The 21806-nt window shown below is 48.1% G+C and overlaps 1 protein-coding gene across 1 annotated transcript in view; it reads left to right on the top strand.

The window, feature by feature from the left end:
• The window catches only part of ANGPT4 (angiopoietin 4), a 60675-nt gene extending 44703 nt beyond the window's left edge, over positions 1-15972 (top strand). Inside the window, 7 exon segments of the mRNA XM_074292839.1 lie at positions 717-838; positions 1879-2111; positions 6114-6184; positions 6187-6309; positions 10247-10413; positions 14232-14362; positions 15675-15972. Of these exon segments, the coding sequence (XP_074148940.1) occupies positions 717-838; positions 1879-2111; positions 6114-6184; positions 6187-6309; positions 10247-10413; positions 14232-14362; positions 15675-15835 (1008 nt within the window). The 3' untranslated portion in view covers positions 15836-15972.
• The last annotated feature ends 5834 nt before the right edge of the window (positions 15973-21806 follow it).

Genomic DNA, 21806 nt, shown 5'->3' with positions numbered 1-21806 from the left:
GAATGAAGTTTCAGGACAGGCCCAGTGAGCTCGGAGCTGAGAACCAGCCTCAGTGGCAGTGGACGGACAGAGCCCAGAGCAGAAGTCAGAAGGCCTCAGTCACTGTCTCCTCTTGCTGAGAGAGAATAGTAGAGAGGACGAAAAAAGTGCTGGGCAGGAAGTTAGGAGACCTGGGTCTAAGGCCCAGTTGAGCCACTGAGGCATTCAGCAATTTTTCTTAACCTTAAAAGTGTAGCATACATATTACAGATTATTACTATTAACCTTCCTGCCCCTCCTCATCCACCTCATAGACTAAGAGTTTTCAGAGCTAGAAGGAGTCTTGGAGATCATTTAATCCAAAGCTCTCAGGTGAGAAAAGTAAGGCCTAGATTAGGGCTAACGTAGTGACTGGTCTCAGGCCATACCTCCCTACTTCCCGAGGGTGTTGTAAGATTCAAATAAATTAGCACACACAAAGTGCATCGGACCTGTGAATCCCTAGGCAAATGAAAGGAATAATTACTATTACTATTTACTATAACTTTACTATAATTATTATTAATTATAACTATTAACTTCTCAGTTTCCCCATTTGTCAAAGGGGTGGAATAATCTTCCTCACCTGACAGCCAGGCCTGCTGTCAGAACCAAGGCCTTGCAAAGGCCCCTAGGACTGCTGACAGTGTGCTCACCAAGGAGGCTACAAGCGGGCTTCCTCTCTGTCCCCGGCACAGGTACTGAACCAGACGTCCAGGATTGAGCTCCAGCTACTTGAGAACTCACTGTCCACCAACAAACTAGAGAAGCAGCTGCTCCTGCAGACAAATGAGATCCACAAACTGCAGAATCGGAACAGGTACAAAGCCCGAGAGAAAGGGAGGGGAACCTGGGCAAGGGGACGGACATCCAGTGCACCAGCCTGCCCAGCCTAGGAGACCAAGGAATCTGTGGGAGGCGATAGAGGGAGAGGGAGCCAGAGCCAGGGATGGAAACAGAGCCAGAACCAGACAGACACAGAGAAAGACAGGGATAGGGATGGAGACCGAAACAGAGATAGGGATAGAGGTGGATATCTATCTACATATTTACATATATATATATATATATATATATATGAGAGAAAATAGAGAGAAATAGAGATAGGAATAGAGATGGGGAAAGATTATACATATAATATAGAGATAATGTAGAGATGGGGATAAAGATTATATATAATACAGAGAAATATATACATATATGTATAAAATAGAGAAATAGAGATAGGATAGGGAGAAAGAGATGGATAGAAATAGGGTGGAAGCAGAGACAGAGTCGGGAACAGAGAGGAAAATAGAAACAGACAGAGACAGGGACAGGGATTGAGACAGAGATGGCAGTGACTGACCTGGGGGTCAGGGAACCTCAGGCACCACCAATAGGCGATCAGGATGGAGCGTGGGTTCTGGAATCGGGAGGACCCGGGCCAGCTCCTGCCTAGTTGTATGATCTTCAGTGAGACACTTAAGTCTCTTGCCCCAGTTTCCTCATGGGCAGAGCGGGACAACGTTGCTAGAGGATCACCTCTGTTAACCTTTGGGAGACTTCTCCACACGCCGGCCCTCCTTTCTGACGCCTGGGGACTGTCTCACCACCCAGGCATCTTTGGCTCCGAGCTCCCGCTTCCTGTCCCGGGAGCTTGGGGCCGGGACCCCTGGAGGAAACGTGTTTGTCAGGCCCTGCCGGGGCCCAGTACCAGCCTCATTAGCAGTGCCAGAAGGCCGTGGTGCCCCAGGGAGGAGCGCTCCCAGAGCCCAACGCTGGGCCCAGAAGGCAGCTCCCCGGGCACAGGGGGCACAGCCGGTGGGAGGTGGGACCGCCTGCCGGGGCCCTCTGCCCATTGTGTGTTCCCCCGGGCAGTGTGTTAGAGACGCGGGTGCGGGCCATGGAGAGCAAGCACCAGAGCGAGCTGGAGGGCATCCGGGGCGAGAGGGAGAAGCTGCGGCGCCTGGTGAACCGGCAGAGCAGCACCCTGGAGGGCCTGGAGAGGAGCCTGCACGCGGCCAACAGCAACACCAGCCTCCTGCAGCGGCAGCAGCGGCAGCTCCTGGACTCCGTGCAGCGCCTGGTTCACATCGTCTCCAGCGGCAAGGGTGAGGCTGCCCCCGTCCTGCGGGCTGAACCAAACTGCTGTTCCCTACTTAAAAGTCCAATTCTGCTTGAGGGCGTTCTTGAACAAGTTCAGACCTCAGTTTTGTCATCTGTCAAGTGGAGCTGATAGCTCCTGCCCTGCCTCCTCACAGGCACAGGGATATTGTGAGGACTAAATGGGATAACTAATGGGAAAGTGCTTAGTACAAAAGAAATGGGAGCTATGATGCTTCCTATCTCCCCTTTCCACTCCCCCTAGCTGCCAACATAATTGTCCTAATACACAGCTCCAACCATCTCCCCCTTTGCTCAAACGCTGCATTCCTCCTCCCCAGGCCCCATCTCTAATTTTAGGAATCCTCTAGGCTCAGCTTAGTTGCCACCTCCTCCATGAAGCCTTCCCTGCTGTCCTAGCTGAAAGGGATCTCTTCCTCCTCCATTTTCCTGGAGCACTTTGTCTAGATTGCACCTTCGGTTGTGTTTTTCTTTGCATATGTTATATGTGCTCCCACCCTCTCCCTCCAAGAAGGCAGGTCATTTTTATCTAATAGGTGATGGGTGCTTTGTAAATATTCACTGAACTGAATGGGAAGCAATGGGCACACTGGAGGGTCTCAAAGTCTGGAGTCAGTGGTCCCGGGTTCAAACCGCTGATCTACCACGTGTTGTGCTCACCTCCCTCCTTGGGACTTCCTCGGTTACCTTATCTGTGGGATCATGGAACTGGACTAGATGACATCCAGAATGTTTTCTAAGGGGCAACACAGTGGACAGAGCTCTGGGCCTGGGGTTAGGGAGATCCATCTTCCTGAGGGCAGCTTCAGCCTCAGACCCTTCTCCCCTCCCCCTCCCCCCAGATGGCAGGTCCATCAATACATGTTAAATATGTTAGAGTATAAATTAAATACAATATATGTATACATGACCAAACAGTTGTGAGCACAACACGTGGTAGATCAGCAGTTTGAACCCGGGACCACTGACTCCAGACTTTGAGACCCTCCACTGTGCCCATTGCTTCCCATTCAGTTCAGTGAATATTTACAAAGCACCCATCACCTATTGGGCCTGGGTCACAAAGATAAAAATGACCTGCCTTCTTGGAGGGAGAGGGTGGGAGCACATATAACATATGCAAAGAAAAACACAACCGAAGGTGCAATCTAGACAAAGTGCTCCAGGAAAATGGAGGAGGAAGAGATCCCTTTCAGCTAGAATCGGACTTTGATTTAATGTACAATTAGCCTGTGAAGGAAATAAAAAATGCAGGCGGACAAAAATAGAGGGATCGGGAATTCTATGTAGTGGTTCATAGTCGTCTCCCAGAGTTCTTTCCCTGGGTGTAGCTGGTTCAGTTCATTACTGCTCTATTGGAACTGATTTGGTTCATCTCATTGTTGAAGAGGGCCACGCCCATCAGAATTGACCATCATATAGTATTGTTGTTGAAATATACAACGATCTCCTGGCCCTGCTCATTTCACTCTGCATCAGTTCATGTAAATCTCTCCAGATGTTTCTGAAATCCTCCTGCTGGTCATTTCTTACAGAACAATAATATTCTATAATATTCATATACCTTATTCAGCCATTCTCCAATTGATGGGCATCCACATAGTTTCTAGCTAAAAAATAATTTTTTTTAAATATGATGAGAAGTATTGATTAAACGGGGCAAGCTGTGTGCCTAGCTCTTTTTGGCTTAGATGACCTCTGTGGAGCATATCAGCTATGACAGTCTATGATGGGCCACATTCTGCTAGATTAACTTGGAAATGACCCAGCCTCGCCCCATTTTATAGAAGAAAATGACTTGCCCAAGATTCCACAGGTGTCAAGTAGCAGAGTTCTTAGGATAGCCCAGATGAGATCTATGATCCTATCACTTCTCATCTGTGGATCCTCAGCTGCTTTGTCTTAAAGGGGGGACAATAATGTTTTATCTGCTCTGTGACCTCTTACGCCTCTTGATCAGTCAAAAGCAAGAAGCCCCCCCCCCCCTCCTCAGCATTGGTCAAACTATCTGTCAGTCGTAGTTCATCACCCCTGTCTGGAGATCCTGCCAAGCCTCAGTCTCACAGCCAAAGCCACCTCCGAGATTACAGTAAACAAATAGTTTAGAAGTTAGAAGTTGTTAACATTCCTTACTTGTTTGTTTTTAAGTAATATGTCATTACCAGTGGGGTCCCAGGGAGCCACATCCACTGTGGTGTTTCTCAATTACTACATGGAAAATAGTTCAGTAGGATCTGGGGTCCTCTGGGACAGAGAGAAGCATCCCAGGTCCCCTTCCCTGTCTTCAGAAAAGTACAAGCTGCAGCCCCTGGAGCAGGGGCCACCAGGGACAAAAGGAAGAAAAGAAGGAAAGAAAGGAAGGGAAGGAGAGGAGAGGAGAGGAGAGGAGAGGAGAGGAGAGGAGAGGAGAGGAGAGGAGAGGAGAGGAGAGGAGAGGAGAGGACAGGACAGGACAGGACAGGACAGGACAGGACAGGACAGGACAGGACAGGAGAGGAAGGAAGAAGTACCTATTGCATTTCAGGTGTTATACAAAGAGCTTTACAATTATTATCTCATTGGATCCTCACTGCAGTCCTGGGAGGTAGGTGCTATTATTATTTCCATTTTACAGTTGAGAAAACTGAGGCAAACAGAGGTTAAGTAACAAGAAAGATACGTCACCTACACTGCACAAGAGAGGGAGGCAGAAAGGTACATTGGAGGAAATAATAGCTTTGGAATTAGAGGATCTGGGTTGTTTTCTGTCACATCATCATCATCATCATCATCATCATCATCATTCTACCTGTATATTATGCTTCCCTTCATAGCCTCAGTTTTCTCATCTATAAAATCACAGGGATGGACCACCTGATCTCTGAGTCTCTTGCAGTCCTAGATCAAAGAGCCTGTCATCCTGGTCCAGAAAAGCATTCAATCCTAAAAGGAATGTGATGCTAACAGCCCATTGCAGGCACAAGGCAGGCAAACAAGGGGATCTCTGAGGCGGGGACCAGAAACTCTGAGAAGTGCCTATGTCTCCAATCCTCAGTGAATAGTTCTTCTAGGAACAGGTCCAGACTGACTCTATGGGATACCACAGAACCTCAGACCATAGAACATTAGAACTGGAAAGAACTTTAGAACATAGAATATTAGGGCTGGAAAGAACTTTAGACACCATGGAGTCCAAGCCTTCGGTTTACAGAGGTATGAAGGACAGAGACTGGCCCAAGTTTACACAGCATGTTAATGGCAGAGCCACAATTCCTGCCTCCCATGTATGGGTTCAGTGCCCCAATGCAGAGGGAAAAGAAACTGGTACAAGATTTGGAATCGGAGGCCCTGGGTTCAAATAATGCCTGACTTTTTACGCCTGTGTAATCTTGGAAAAGTTACTTCTCTCTGTCCCTCAATTTTTTTTCTCTAAAAAAAAAAAAAAAAAAAAAAAAAAAAAAAAAAGTGTGTGTTAAGGGATGGGGTTGGACTAAAGTGCTTCCAGCTCTAAGTCGACTATGGAGCCACCTGTCCAGGACCCATCCCTCAGAGGTGCCATTTGAATCGTAAGAGAGCTAAAGCAAAGGAAACATCACCATGTGAGAGGCCTGCTCCTGTCGGTGGGAGCCTGTGGGTGTGTATCTGTGGACAGAACAGGAGGCTGGAAGTAATCGGAGCTTGTGGAGACTGAAGTCTTGGGGATCCCCCAAGCCCGGGTGGAGGGCAGAACATCAGTCTAGGACCCTGGTTCTAGCCCTGACTCACTGCGACGTGCTGTGTGACCCGGGACAATTCATTTTTTTCCTTTTCCAAAGCCTCAGTTCTCCCATCCATAAAATGGAGATGCTAATCGTCACCCTGTTTCCCTCACCTAACTGCTGTGAGAATCAAAGGAGGTGGGTGTGTGAACTGCAATGGCCCCCCCCCCAGGGTGATCCTCCCAGGCTGAGCCAACCTTTGTCCTTTCCCCAGTGTTCACTGCCTTCCCTTTTTGCCTTTGTACTCTGCAGCTCTGCTACAGAAGGATGAGCGGTCCTTCCAGGACTGTTGGGTTCATTCACTTGTTCATTCAAATGTGACCCCAGAAAGTTTCTTTCCCACCAGGTATACTGTGACATGGAGACCAGTGGTGGGGGATGGACCCTCATTCAGAGACGAGTGAATGGCAGTGTAAATTTCCAAAGGAACTGGAAAGATTACAAACAGGTAATGTCTACCTAGACACCCAAGCCTATTGGGGTCAAGAGCCCTCCGGGCTGGGACACAATCTGTCAGACAGGTGTCTGCCAGTCTGCCTGACTGCCTGTCTGCCTGCCCTTCTGCTTGTCAGTCTGCCTGCCTGCCTGTTCATCTGTCTGCCTGTCAGTCTGTCTGCCTCTCTGCTTGTCTGCCTGCTTGCTTATATGCCTATCAGTCTGTCAGTCTGTCTGCCTGTCAGTCTGCCTGCCTGCCTGTCTACCTGTCTGCCTGTCAGTCTGCCTGACTGCTTGTCTGCCTGTCCTTCTGTTTGTCAGTCTGTCTGCCTCTCTGCTTGTCTGCCTGCTTGCTTATATGCCTATCAGTCTGTCAGTCTGTCTGCCTGTCAGTCTGCCTGCCTGCCTGTCTACCTGTCTGCCTGTCAGTCTGCCTGACTGCTTGTCTGCCTGTCCTTCTGTTTGTCAGTCTGTCTGCCTCTCTGCTTGTCTGCCTGCTTGCTTATATGCCTATCAGTCTGTCAGTCTGTCTGCCTGTCAGTCTGCCTGCCTGCCTGTCTACCTGTCTGCCTGTCAGTCTGCCTGACTGCTTGTCTGCCTGTCCTTCTGTTTGTCAGTCTGTCTGCCTCTCTGCTTGTCTGCCTGCTTGCTTATATGCCTATCAGTCTGTCAGTCTGTCTGCCTGTCAGCCTGTCTACCTGTCTGCCTGTCAGTCTGCCTGCCTGCCCTTCTGTTTGTCAGTCTGTCTGCCTCTCTGCTTGTCTACCTGCCTGCCTATCTGCCTGCCCTTCTGTTTGTCGGTCTGTCTGCCTGTCAATCTGCCTGCCTCTCTGCTTGTCAATCTATCAGTCTGTTTGTCAATCTGTCTATCTGCCTCCCTCTCTAGACCCTGGATTCTTTTTCTGTTTTTCTGTTCTTCAACAACTTCAGGGACCTCATAGGGTCTCCTTCCCAGGGGACCAGAGAGCAATCTTGATATACTTCCTGGGCTTCTACAACCCACTGTCCATCAAGGCCCTAATGAATAAGGACAAAAAAGCCTGTTTTGTGTATGCTTTAGTGAAAAGAGAGAGAGGAAGCTGTGGCATCGAACTCAAATTGAAAAGGAACCAGTAAGCCTATTTGAGGATTCTTCCTATTACCTATTGAACTAATATTATCTATGGTCTATTGTAATTTTCATTTATTCTGTTAAATTGTTTCTCAATTACATTTTCATCTGGATCAGGGTACAGGATGGCAATGGGCATTGGGGAAGGGAGTTTTCTATACACCAGTGAAATTCCAGGTCTATGACCCAATATAAAGAAGGGTTGGAGAAAGAGTAATGACCTTGGAATCAAGAGATCTGGGCTCTGACTCTGTTTCTTCCTTTGCATAAATGGACAAGCATTTATCAAGAACTACCACCTTCTATACTAGGCATTGAGATACAAAACCAAAAAAAAATGAAATAATCGCTGACTTTAAAGCATTAGATGCTATTGGAGAGACTTGACTCTAAAGTCAAGAAGAACTCATCCTTCTGAGCGCAAATCTGCCTCAGACACTTACCAGCTGTGTGACCCTAAGAAAGTCACTTACTCCCGTTTGCCTCGTTATTTTCATTTGTAAAATGAGCTAGAGAAGGAAATAACAAACCACTCCAGTATCTTTGGCAAGAAAACCCTCAATGGGTCATGGAGAGTCAGACACAATTAAAATGACTGAACAGCCACAATTTAGTTGGAGGAAGCACTCCAAATCAAGCTGAAGGGATTGGGGAAAGCTTCATGGCGAAGGGAGCATCTGAGCAAGCTTGGAAGGAAATGCACAAAGGCACGGAGATGAGAGATGAAATCCTTTGTGTGAAGAACATGTAATACAGCCTGGCTGGAACAAAGACCACATGAAGGACAGAAATCTAAAATCCTCAGACTGGAAAACGAGATTGGAGCCAACTTGGGAAGGCCTTTAAATGCCAAACATGGGAGTTTGAATTTGATCCTAGGACCAATAGGGAGCTATTGTGATTTATTGAGCAGGAGGGGACATGGTAAGATGTGGACTTCAAGGACATCACGCTGGCAGCACGTAGAGAACAGACCAGAGAGGGGAGAAATCTGAGTCACGTAGACCAATTCAGAAGTTATTACAATTGTCCTAGTGAGAGATGACAGGGCCTGAACAAGAGTGGGGACATGTGAGCACAGAGAAGCTGGACGGGAGAAATGCCCACAAAACATTCCACGACTAGCGCTCCCAGGAGAGACTTGGTGCTGCAAATATAATCTGGAAATCATCTGCATAGAGATGATAATTAAATCCATAAGAACTGAAGAAGTTACAGAGTATAGAGAGAGGGGAAGAGGGAGGGAGGCAAGAAATGAGCATTTAGTAAGTGCCAACTTCCAAATCTCTCGTCTGATCTTCACCACAACCCTAGGAAGTAGATACCATTAATTTTCCCATTTTGCAGATGAGAAAACTGAGGCAGACAGGTTAAATGACTTGTCTAGGATCACACATCTGATAAAAGTTTGAGGGTGGAGCTGAGCTTCGTTCTTTCTGATTCTAAGCCCAGTGTTCTATCTACTATGTCACCTGTCTAATTGATTCTGCTCAATGGTGTCCAATGCTGAAGAGATCAAGGAAGATAAGCACTGACAAAAAAACTATTGCATCTGGCCATTCAAAGAGCTGATAGATTTGAAAAAAACAGTTTCAGATGAGTCACAAGGTCAGAAGAGAGAGTACAAATAATTGAGAAGTGAGTGCAAAAGGAGAAAATGCAGATGGCGTTGACAGCTTTTTTCCAGGCATTTGGCTGTGAAAGGGAACAGAGATGTAGCTCGAGAGAGTGTGTAAGACCATTGAGGGGGTTTTAAAGAGAGAGAAAAAGGCAGTAACAGACGCAGAAAGAGACAGAGAAACGGAGGGGGGGAGGAAGGGAGAGAAGAGAAAGAGAATGTGAGAAGATGAGAGAATGAGAGAGAGAGAATGAAAGTTAGAGAAATGTAAGGAGTGAGCTAGCATTTATTACGTGTCAGAGACTGTGCTGGTGGATGCAACTATAAGCAAATAATTAATACCTGGCCTCAGGAGCTTATTTTCTAATAGGAGGATACAGCATTTTAAAAATGTGGACAAGGTAAAGGGGACCACAGGCAGTGGTGAGGGGGCCCGGGCCCCCTATCAGAGTTTGAGGGGAGAGAATAAGTAGAAGGAGGGAAAGTCAGGAATTGAGTCCTGCTATCCAGGAAGGTGAAAAATAGTCAGAAAACGAAGCCAAAATGAAGCTGGGAAACCACAAGAAATAGTCTGGATGAGAGAGACCTGGGAGATTCTCCACAAATGGGCCTCAGGCCTCACAAGGCTGCTGCAGGGTGCATTTTGTCAACCTTGAAGCAGGATTGTGGGGTCTATGAGCTTGCTTTTAATTTTTTTCTGACTACACTTCATTGTAATTGGCTTCCTTTGTTAACCTATGTGTTTTATTTTCAGCATTTAAAAACACAATTCTGAAAAGGGATCCACAGGCTTTACTGATTTTCCAGAGGGGTCTATGACACCCAAAAAGGTTAAGAACCTCTGAGTTAAAAGAATATGAGTTAATATTCTAAAAAATATTATTGTTAGTGAGAGAGGAGGCTGATGGGAAGGAAGCAGAGACTGATGCTGATTGGTGGGTCACAACCTGATGTCAGAGCCTTTCATGAGAGCAGGCCCAGTGAGAGGGGGAAGTAAGAAGAAGCACAGGGAGAGGAAGTGGCTCCTGAAAGTGAAGAGAAGCCAGAGGAGAGAATAAGAATGGGGAGAAGCAGCGGAGAAGGATGCTGCCCAAAGCTGATTGGACAGATCTCCCTGCGCTGGCCCCGCCTCCAGCTCCATCTCTGGCTCTGAGCCACAGCCCGGAGGGGACCGGAGCTCACCTCACTGCATCTGTCCCTTCTTTCCTTCTTCCCCCACAGGGCTTTGGCGACGCTGCTGGGGAGTACTGGCTGGGCAATGAGGCGCTGTACCAGCTCACCAGTCAGGCGTCCTATGCCCTGAGGGTGGAGCTGCTGGACTGGGAAGGGAACCAGGCTTATGCCCAGTATGAGCGGATCCAGCTGGGGAGTGAGCAGCAGTTCTACAGGTGGGAAGCAGGGGGGGGATTAGGGCTCGAGAAGGGAATGCCCTTCTCTCTGGTTCCCTCCAGGCCCAGCCCGGGCCACCAGGTTCTAGATGGTTGGGCTGGCCGGTCAGAGATGACCGAGAGGGGGGTCAGGCCCTGGGGGGGATCAACCACCGCCATGTGTCCCCCATTCAGACTCACGTCACCAAGAGCCCAAGAGAGCGGGACCCCTCCTTTCAAGGCTCTGTGCCCGGTGGGGTCAAGTAGAGGAGAAGGCCTATCAGCACCCCGCTCCCTCTGACCCACAAAAAAGGGGACAGGAAGGGGAAGAAAAATAATAAGGGAGCTTAGAGACACTGGAACTCATTAAGTCCTGCCTCCTCGTCTGACAGAGAAAACTGAGGTCCAGAGAAGGGATGGAACCAAGTGGCCCGACACAGAGAGTAAAGTCCGTAGTAGAGTTAGGATTAGCACTCTATGGGAGAAAGGCTAATATTGCAGATTGAATTTAAGTGTATCCTGGTACATTCAGAATTAGTTTCTATCAACACACCCTAGTTGGGCTAGATAGATGGGCATAGAGATGATAGTTCTTACTATATGATGCAGTAGGTACCCCTGTACACAAATATTACACAAGATAGAATGCAATAGGGACAGGGCGAAAATCCAAAGAAATGTAGAAAAATCTGAGAACAAGCTACAATTTTCATCGGGGATAGGGAGTGGAAGATGGTCAAGGAAGGGCAGAGATGAAAAAGAAGGGCCTCCTAAGCAGGGGAGGTGTCGGGATAGATACCTGTTAGTTTGGTCGACTGTGTAATATGGAGCATGAAAAAGAGGAGGGATGTTGATGATTCTATTAAGCTCTTACTTAGTATTTGCCAGGCACTATGTGAGATGAGGCTAGGACGATAGGCTTACGCCCTATTGTGGAAGACTTTCAATAAAAGGCAGAATTTTTGTTTATCCTATAGAAATTGTGAGCAAGGGAGTGATATGGCTATACTTCTTTTTGCCTGTGCAAGGCCCAACAAAGCTTCTACTCCGGGTTCACAAGTGAAGAATTGCAAGATCAATATGACTGGAATGTGGAATGTGTGCAGAAGTGGTGGGTAATGAGGCTGCCTGGAGAGGTTAGGATAGGGAGATAAATCATTTTAAATCCTAACCAGAGAAATTTCTATTTGATCCTAGAGGTAATAGGGAGCTACAGTTTGTTGAGTAATATGGTCAGCCTTGTGATTAAAGGAAATTGCTCTGTTAACTTTGTGGAGGGTGGACTATTGCAAATGACCCAAATGAGAGGTGATAAGGGTCTGAACTAGGCTGATTTGGGTGGAGAAGAAGGGGGGCTCTCCTTTTGCTTGGAAGAACCTGGAAAGAACCTTAGGGATGGGGAGCAGGGGTATGAAGAGAGAGAAGCAGCAGCAGCAGAGAGAGCCTCCCATACCCTGCCCATCGCAGAGACCAAAATCCCACCTCCAAGAGCTCAGAGAGAGGAGGAAGGAGTGGGCTGAGAGGTCTGGGAAGGCTTCCCAAAGGAAGAAGGACATGAACTGGGGCTTGAAAAATAGATGGATTATAGAGCGGTAGAAAGGAACAAGATGGGCCCTTCAGGCCAGGGGAACATTGTGAACCAAAGAAGGTTCCCTCCTATTCCCTATTCTCAGCCGATTCCCAGAATACCATAACCTGGTGGAAGTGGATATATGGGGAAGTACCGATGACCACTTCATGTCTCACATTCATAAGACAAAATCCTATCATCATGAAGCAAAAATTCTAATTGTACATGGATCACCGACTTTATCTGTTCCTCCATGAGCATTGAGTGATTACCGTGTCTCAGGCCCATACCAAGAACAAAGAGGCAAAAAGGCGGTCACACTTTAACGGGGTGGGGGAAGAAATAAATAACTAGGCACATACCAGATATGTCCAAAGTAGATGGAGGGTGTGTTCAGAAGGAAAGGCACATGGGGTTTGGGCCGATACGTCCAGATATGTTAGGGCATTGTAGGAAGCTGCAAAATGAGTGGATAAGGGCATGGAGAAGTCAGACAAAGAGAGTAAAGATATTGTGTTCATTAGGTAGTGAGGAATCAGGAAAGATGGTTTGGGGGCGTATGGTGGAGGTCCTTGAACATAAAAGTTCAGACTGTGTCCTGTAGGCAATGGGGGGCTGTAGGTGGCTTGTAGCTGGGGTTTAATTTCTCCCCTGTACTCCCTTGTCGCTCCTCCCACTTTCCTGCTCCCTCAGCCAGGAGTGAAGCTCTTAGGGAGGGGCCGGGGCCTCAGTGGACCAGGGGGAGTTAGTTTGCTTCCCAGCAAGGTAGAACTCTGTGAGAAGCCCAGACTCCCCAGGGGCCCCAGAGTACTCCTTCCTGGGACGGTGCTTCTTGAGAAAGCTGAGAAAGATCTGCTAGTTCTGGGCCAGGGCAAATGCGCGCCCATGTGAGCTGAGTCAACCTGCCTGGTGGTGCAAGAAGCACCCAGCTGTTGTGCATCACAGCCACACAGAAATACAGACACTGCAGTCAGAGACACACACGGAGAGACACAAACATACAAAGTTCCACTGAGACTTGCTATCGGTCACACAAACGCAGGCGGCCGTGCAGACAAAACGCTGGCAGCCCTGGCACATGAGTGCTCACAAACACACATTTGTAAACACAAATAGACACGCCCGATATGAAAAATTCACACACAAATACATGCAACTACACACTTACCCAGGCACAAAAATACAGAGAAGCAGCAATACTAAAAAACAGGTGACTCACAGTAGGGCATGTGTCTGTGCTGTGGATGTACACATACTCACCCATAATAACACATGTGTCTATGTGTGCACAGATGCACATTCACAGAGAGGATTATTGCAGCAGCCCTCCTGGAAAAGTGTTTATCTAAAAACAAACAACTGAGGGGGCTACCCCTCCATCGAGCTGCTGAAAGGCACTGTGGAGTGGGGAAAGGAGCTCTAGACAGGAGAGAGCCGCTTCTGAGACCTACTAGCTTTGTGACCAAGTCACCTAATTCTTCTGAGCCTCAGTATTCTCATCTGTAAAAAGGGGATTTAAATACCTGTAGTGACTTATAGGACCTCAGAAGGTGGCAGTGAGGTTCAAATAAGATGATGTTCATACAGGATGTCCCAAAAGTTTTAGTTCGTTTTAAGCTATTAAAGTTCTAAACGGCCCTGAGACCTTTGGGACACCTTTTAGAGAAGGGTAAATGCCAGCTGGGAGATGGGAGTGGGGTGGAGAGAAAGAGAATAGGTCCTAAGACTTGGAGAGCTCACCATACCCAGCCGAAGAGCTCCCCCGCCATTCTGGGCAGATTCCTTTCTGCTCAGGTTCCACTGAGGATTATAGACAGAGAATGCTGGAGGAATGCAAGGGAAGGAGAGCTTCCTGGGGGCTGGCAAGCTCAAGGAAGACTTCCTACAAGAGACCACTCAAACCTCGGAGAGTTACAGAATTTGGAATGGCTGAAGGGGACAGGGCTTTCCCTCTGGAAAACAGAGAAACAGAAGACAGAGCACACATAGTGGGTCAAGCAGGCGTGCTACTGCACACCTCCCACACAGGTTTCATAGTGAGCCTCGGATTCCCCAGAAACACCCCCCTCCTGTAGAGGCCTTTTAGAGATGCTTTAGAGATGCTTCTCAAGACTGTCCCTAATAAACTCAGCCCCATCTGAGTGGAGGGGAGCTTTCTAGAGGGCCTTCCCCCTCCTGGAAATCATGTCCACTCTCACCCGGCTCTCATTGCTTCTTTCCCTTTCTCTCCCTTTTCTCCCTTCCCTTCTGGGGGCACGGGCACCTGCAGGTTGACACTGAAGGACTACAGTGGTACAGCCGGACACCAGAGTGGCTTGGTCCTCCAGGGCACCAACTTCAGCACCCGAGATTCTGACAATGACAATTGTCTTTGCAAGTGTGCTCAGATGCTGTCTGGAGGTAAGGACCAGGGCCAAGTGGGGAGAGACAGAGAGGGAGGGGAAGGGGAAGAAGCAAAGGAGGGAACCAGCCCTACTACTAAACCTCTGTCTAACATCAGCAAGCATTCCATGCACCTAGCTTCTCCTTAAAGAGTCCATGTGCAGCACGTACTTAGCCAACCTCAGCCCACATTCTTAAGCATTTTATACTTGCACATCTTGTGCTCAAGCCAAGTACTTAAGAACTTGTAGTAAAGTGTAAAGTTAAGGCACGAACATAGATAAATAGCTATATATCTAACGTAACGTAATTAGGTCATATAACTTCTCCCAAAGGCTACGACCATCAGCAGATGACCGGCTCTTGGTACAAGTCCTCAAAGAGCCTCCCCAGGGCAGAGCTGCCGCCATTCCAGGGCTTGGGAAGATGCTGCCCCATTGGCCACCGGCAGGCTCTAAATGGAAGCTCCCCTTGGGCTACAAAGTGGCAGAGGCAGCACTGTCTTTCAGTACAAATCACCTTCCTTCCGTTTCCACGCGTCTACAATGAAAGAGTTAGACTTACATCCAAGGTCCCTTCTAGCTTTAACAGTCTGTGCTGTGTGTGGGTGTATGTGCCCCTGACTCCTACTTTTAAGGTTCTTTCCAGCTCTAAGATTCCATGTTCTATCATTGTGTCCTGGGATCCCTCCCAAGCTTGGACGGTTTGTAATTTTGTGACCTGGCTGTATCTGCACTGACTGCCTCATTTCAGGAACAGAATTCCATACCTGCAGCACTTCCAGGTCCTCTTTCTTGTGCTGAATTCAGTGTGAAGGAAGCGGACCAGGGAGGACAGATCTCTGGTCTCTCCCATCACTCTGGCTGAGCTATCAAAAACCAAAGATCACACTTCTATGGCACTTCACATTAAAAGCTCTCTTCTTCACAATAGGCTACAGGTAACCACTGCAAATGTTATTTCCCCATTTTAGCAAAAGACAAACTGAAGTTCAACAGAGGAAAATTATTTGCTGGGGGTCATGCCAACTTAAACAGTAGAATCTGAACTTGACCCTAGGGATGCTGACCCTCAATCTAGGGTTCTTGCTAATACATTAGCTAAACAATTGATAACAATTAGCATGGACTCTGGCTCTTTGGTAGCTCAGCTAGCCATTTATATTGGTATGAGAGAGGAACTGATCTGCTTTCTCTATATTTGTAGGTGTCTCATAAAGATTTGTCGCACCCGGGGGTGGGGGTGGAGAATAGGGACAATATCAACAAAACTGCTAGTTATGCCCTGAGAAGCCTCTGAGCCAGAGTAGAAGCGCTTCCTCTCTTTCCAGGATGGTGGTTTGATGCCTGTGGACTCTCCAACCTCAATGGTATTTATTATCCAGCCAAGCACAATGTCCGAAAACTCAACGGCATCCGGTGGCACTACTTCCAGGGCCCCAGCTATTCGCTCCGGGCCACCCGCATGATGGTGAGGCCCACGGACTTCTAGGACTACAGCGCAGGCTAGGAAAGGCACCAGTGGCAATCGGGGGGACGGAGACCACCCCACGACAGAGGAGAAATACCCACGTCTCAGCACGCAGAAGGTGACTGAGGTGCCTGAAGGTCTGCCTGGAGGAGAAGCCAGACCCTAACAGACTCAGATTCCACAAATTAGTCTGGACTCCTCAAAACAGGACTCTCTTGGACAGCATCAAGATGCTGGAGTCGGCCCACCTGTCTGTCTCCTGGCGGCACTGGTGCTGGAGCTCAGATTCTTGGGGCTCCCCTCCCGGAAAGGTCCCACAGTGGAGCAGATTCTCTGGGCTCCTGGGACACCCGAGCCCCACTTTGGGGGGAGGCTCCCTCTTACCTTATATTGATCCCATCTAACTCAATTCTGTCTGACCCCTCTGTCCCTCCATCTTCCATCCAGCCCATTGTCCTTTCCCTCCTCGGCCTGGGCGGCCCCCGCTTCTCTCCAGCGCTGCCATCCAGGATCCTCATTTCATGGCCAGAGGAGCTGGCTCCACTTCTCTCCCCCCCCCCCACCACCCACACACATTTTAATTAGATCCAGAGAATCCTGTTCATTCAAAAAGCCCAAACTTTCGAGTCCTTGGTTTCTGCTGGTCTCCCTGGCTGGTCTGCTGAGCAGGAGGAGAAAGGAGGGCAGAAAGGGGCGCCCTTGGTTCTTTCCCTTGGAGAAGATGGGAGACCTTTCCTTCGCACAGGCTGCTCAGGTGGCTCTCTCCATCCCAGAAGCAGACGCCTTAAAGCAGTGGCTCCCTCTCAGAAACGCCCAACGGCCCCGTGTGTGTCCCCAGAAGCAGGCGGGAGAGCCTGTTGTGGGCAGCAGGGTCCGGGCAAAGGGGACTGACGGTCTCAGAGAGATGGACTTGTGAATGGAAACACTCCAACCCGGAGACCAGGGAGGAGGAGGGGTGGGACGCTGAACCCTGAGGAGTCTGGCCATGATCTGCCAGGGGGACCAGGAGTAGAAGCCAGAGGCCACCCAGGTACCCAGCCCATTTTTCCCCAAAGGATTAAACCATAACTTTATAACCAGTCATTTCAGGCCAGGCCAGCTTTATTTGGATCTTCTGGGCAACAAAAATGTGTAAGAGATACAACTGGTCTGGACTACCCCCCTCCCCATGCAATCCTCCTCCATCTATAATGATTCCCCTCTTCATTTTCCCAATACCTTGTGCTCCCCCCCACATCCTCCTAAATCTATTTTCTGGAAAAGAGGTGAGAAGTCTGTCACTAATCTCTCTCTAAAACGATCCAGCCCCGTGTTCCCTCTCCCAGGGGGACTTATGTCCTTAATATGGCCACTGTTGAGGGGGAGGGGAGAGCAAAGGGAAAAGAGATAGACATGAAGGGCTTTGTCCCCCATAGAGGGATAGCAAACAGACAGGGAAGGTCCAAAGGTACAGGAGGCCTCCTTTTCTGTCTGTAGGCCAGGCCAGCTCTGTGTTCCTGGGGAACACAGAAGAATAAACTCCACACTACCCCTCAAGTACTCACAATCTAGTTGGAGACAGCAGCTCCATTAAGCAGAGAAAAAAGAAGACGGATATATATATTCTTGGTGCTATGGGAAGATCAATGGTTTAAAGGATAATCTGCAAAAATGAAAGGATCTGAGGTCCCTTTGATTTCCAAATACATGAATATGTGATTTCAGTAATAGTCTGTGAGACTCGTGGTTTTTTAGAGCCAGTAAGGTACAGACAGGATAGCACATATTCCAAGAAGGAAAGATCGGTTGGGTTTGGAATAATCAGAGGTTTCCAAAGGAGAGGGCACAGGACAGAGACCAGAATTGTGTGCAGAAGGAAGAGTAAGATTTGGGCCAAGAGGGCAAGAGAAAACAGAAGTTGGCAAAGCTTTTTTTTCCCTTGGTTCAGAGATGGTTTAACACAATGGAAGTCAGAGTCAGGATCCCAAAGAACATTGAGCCAAATTTTATTTGCTTGGTGGTGAGACAGCAATAGATCTCGGATAAAGAATGATCTCCTTGGGTCTGAGTTTCTCCGTTTGTCAACTTCATTTGTAAAAAGGGTTGAACTAAATGAACTCTCTCAAGTCCCTTCCAGCTTGAAATATATTATCTTAAATTTTAATGGGGATAAATGTAAAATCCTACACTTGTGGTTCAAAAAATAAACTTTACAAGTACAAGATGGAGAAGCTATGGTAAAATACCTACCATTCTGGGAAAAGATCTGAGAGTGCCGGTGCATTACCAGCAAGGGTGTGCTAGTAAATGTTTAAAACTGACTTTCCAAAAAATATATGGCGCTCACACATTTAAGCTCAATCTGCACTGTTAACATTTTTCCAACACCTTCAAAGTTTAGACAACAGAACAATAAATCAAGCCCCGATTTCCAAGGCGCAAGTGCTCACACTAGAAATTTAACAGTTGGGCTCTGGGAGCTGGGATGAATTGGCTCCTGAAAAATAAAATACCAATCAATAGTCTGATACAGTAACCAAAGGTCTAACATTATCTTAACTCCGTTTAAAGGGGAAAAAAAGTCTGAGCCAGAGAGGAGCTAGATAATCCCGCTGTACGCTGCCCTGATCTGATTTCATCTGAAACATCACTAGTTCTGGGTGCTAAGTCTAGGAAGGACATCAATTAGTTGGAGAGCCTGCAGGGAAGGGCCTCAAGGTGAAGGGTATTGGCATTATGCCATAGAAGGAATAATTGAATATTCTGAAGATGTTTAACCCTGGCGAAGAGAATACGTAGCAGAGATGAGGGACAGATTAGATTTATTCTATCAGGCCCTAGAGGCTAGAATTAAGCTCAATGGATAGAAGTTGTAGAAGCAGGTTTAGGTTTGAAGTAACTCTCTAACAATCCCAGTTTTCCAAAGGGCTGCTTTGGTAAGTCCTGGGCCTCCCCACTCATGGGAGGTCTTCAGACAAAGGTTGCAAAACTACTTGTTGGATATTTTGTAGTAGAGATCCACGTTCAGGGATGGTTTAGTCCTTCCAGGCCTGATGTTCTTGGGATTCAGCAACAAAAGTTCTTCCTGAGATCCTTTAACTCCGATTGACTGTGTTCTATGCTCCTTCCCAGCCCTGACATTCTGGGAGTCTGATCACTGTCCCCAGCCGGGGGAAGTGATGAGTGGGTAGGACTGGGGGAGCAGGAACCCTAACCAAACAACAAACAAAAAATGTTTGGTCTTTGGACCAAAATGTTTGTGAATCGGGTCAACTAGCTCTCAATCAGGGAATGGATAAGTGCTCAGGGCCTGCTGGGAACAGGGAGTGGGGTGGGGTGAAGTCCAATGGAGTGGAGTGGGGCAAAGAAGCATTGAGAGTGTTAAAAGGCAGAACCCTCTCTCTGGGACAGGGTTTACTGTGTCCATGGTGATAAATATTTATGGGCTGGTAATTATACTTTCAGTTCTCGGGGAAAAGAGTTCAGTTGTTGGGGCTGATGAAGACAATAGAAATAGAACACGGCCCTGCCCTCCCCCCCAAAGGGTCTTAACTAAGGCGGCTGCTTGTGCTAGAGGGCACAGCCAGTGGGTTCCAGTCTGCCCCTGCCACTGAGGGTGGTAAGACCTAGAACAAATTCCTTCCACCCACGGCCCCTGCTGCCTCCTCTGATGAATGAGAGAGTTGGATTTCAGAGCTCAGGTGTGTTCTAAGAGCTGCACGTTGGACAGAGGGCTGGCTCAAAGCCAGGAAGACCCGAATTCAGATCCCTGTCCTGCTGGTGGCAGTTACCTAACCTCCCAGTGTTCTAGGCCCAGTCACAGAGAAAGGGCCAGCTACATCGGCAAAGAGGGCTTCCTCGCCTGTTATTCCCTCTGACAATCTCAGATCTCCATTTTTTACATTGTCACTTCCCAAAGAGCACCTATCCCCCATAACAAAAAAAGTATAACGAACTAAAACAGCCACCACTTTGGTCATATGTGACACGAAATGCCTCCTTCTGTTTCTGGAGTTAGTTTGCCACCTCTCTGCTGGGAGGAGAGAACTTGCAGGCTCACCACTGGTCCTAAAGCCCCTCCTTCAAAGAGGGGAAAGGAGTTCTGGGTAACGGGGCTACCTAGGGCTCTTTATGCCCGCAGTGGAGCTGCTGGGGCCATGGCTCTGCTGGGCCCTGGGGTCCTCATTCCTTCCTCTGAAGGAGTGGTAGGAAAAAACATCCATAGCCAGGCAGGGGGATGGGATGGGAAGAAGGGTTCCCCCCCAGAGATCGGTCCCAGGCACCAGCCCCTACTTGCTCAATGGAGAGATGCCCTCTAAGCCAGTTGGAGTTTGGCTGGCTGGGCAGAGGGTCCCCCAGGGCAAAGCTCTGTCTCCCCAGGCCATGTCCTTTGGATCAAACTCTTGAATGATGGAATTTAAGGCGCTTTAAGAGGGTTTCTTGGTAGGAATTTGGGGGGGTAGGTGGACTTGTCCAGAGTCCTTCGTAGTCCATGGTAGAGGCAAACAGCATAGACTACTGGAGTCTGGCTAGGCTGTAGAACATGAAAGTAGCCTGTGCTACTGAGGGGTGGGAGAGCAAGAACACCAGGGGACCTTAAAGTACAGAACAGAAAACATCACAGCTAGAAGGGACCTCAGAACACAGAAAACAGACTTTCTGAGCTAGAGGGGCTCTTAAAATGTAAAATGTTAAAGCTGAAAGAGACGACTCATACAACCATCTCTCTTTGTAGATGAGGAAAACTACATGTGAGAAGCTCAGACCTTGAAGTTTGGCCCCAGTTTCTGTCCTTGCCATGCAGGGGACCTGTTATCTGCTTTTGGGTCAGAGCCAGACCTCCCCTACTGGAGCCTTCTCTCCCTAGGCTCCAGCCTCCTTCCAAGCCCCCAAGCCTGCACTTCCAGAGCAGCAAGAGAAGTGAGCCTATCCTCTCATAACTTTCCTTTCCTCCCTCCCTTCTTCCCCCTTTCCTCCAAGGCAGGCCAAAGAAAAGTGCTTGTTTTATTTTTATATCAACAAATATTTATTTTTGTACTTCAGATTTTATAAGCAGGGCATGAGTAAAACTGGGGGGGACAAGGCTGGGGGGAGGGTGACCATGGGGGTTTTAGGGGCTGGGGCCCAGCCTGGGAGGAGAAGTTTGGCCTAATGCAACAGAAAACTCCCTAGGGGAGAAGGGAAAGCTAAGACCCTGGGCTGCCTCCCTGCCCAGTTTGTGTTTAGAAAAAAAGCAACAGAAGCCAAAGGGCCAATTTTTCCTTGGAAAATCAAGAGGCCTCCTCCTGGTTTGACTCTCAAAATCTGGAGGAGACCTTCAACATCCTCTAGCTCAGGGGTCCTGAACCTTTTTTATGTCCTGGACCCTTTTGGCAATATGGGGAGGCCTTTGGATTCCCTCTTAGAGTAATGTTTTTAAATGCATAAAGTAAAGTACATAGGATTACAAAGAAAATCAAAGATTAGTGAAAATAAAGATGTAAACTTTTTTTTCTTATCCAAGTTCAGAGACACCCCCCCCCTGAAATCTATCCACAAACTTCTGGTTAAGACCTCTGATCTACTTCAATACTTTGTCTTACAAATAAGGAAACTGAGATCAGAAAAATGATTTGTATGGGAGGGAGGGAGCCTCTGCATGAGGCTTTGTTCTTCTTTCTCTGGATCCAGTTCTCTTTCCTTTGGAATAGTCTGTTTAACTTTGTCTCCATCCCTCTTTTCTCTGCCTTTCTTATTTCCTCTTCTTCCACCCAGGCAGTGGGCTGCTTTCCACTCTCCTTTCTCCACCTTCTTTTGAGTTCCCCCTTCTTTCTCACCACTTATCATCTCCAACTTCTTAAAGTCCATGTTTAAGCCCAAATGGCTCTGACTCTCACTGATTGGCCAATAATAGGACCCAGATCAAGCCCGGGTTGGTCACTGTGAAAGGCACAGACCCAATCTACCAGCAGGACCTCCAGCAGCTTCCACAAATCTGTGGATCTGTGGCCTCTGGCCAGCTCGTTTCCAAGAC

The sequence above is a fragment of the Sminthopsis crassicaudata genome, chromosome 2, assembly GCF_048593235.1.
Source record: "Sminthopsis crassicaudata isolate SCR6 chromosome 2, ASM4859323v1, whole genome shotgun sequence".
Classification (NCBI taxonomy): domain Eukaryota; kingdom Metazoa; phylum Chordata; class Mammalia; order Dasyuromorphia; family Dasyuridae; genus Sminthopsis; species Sminthopsis crassicaudata.
The sequence above is the reverse complement of the archived record's forward strand: the minus strand, read 5'-3'. Positions and strand labels throughout refer to the sequence as shown.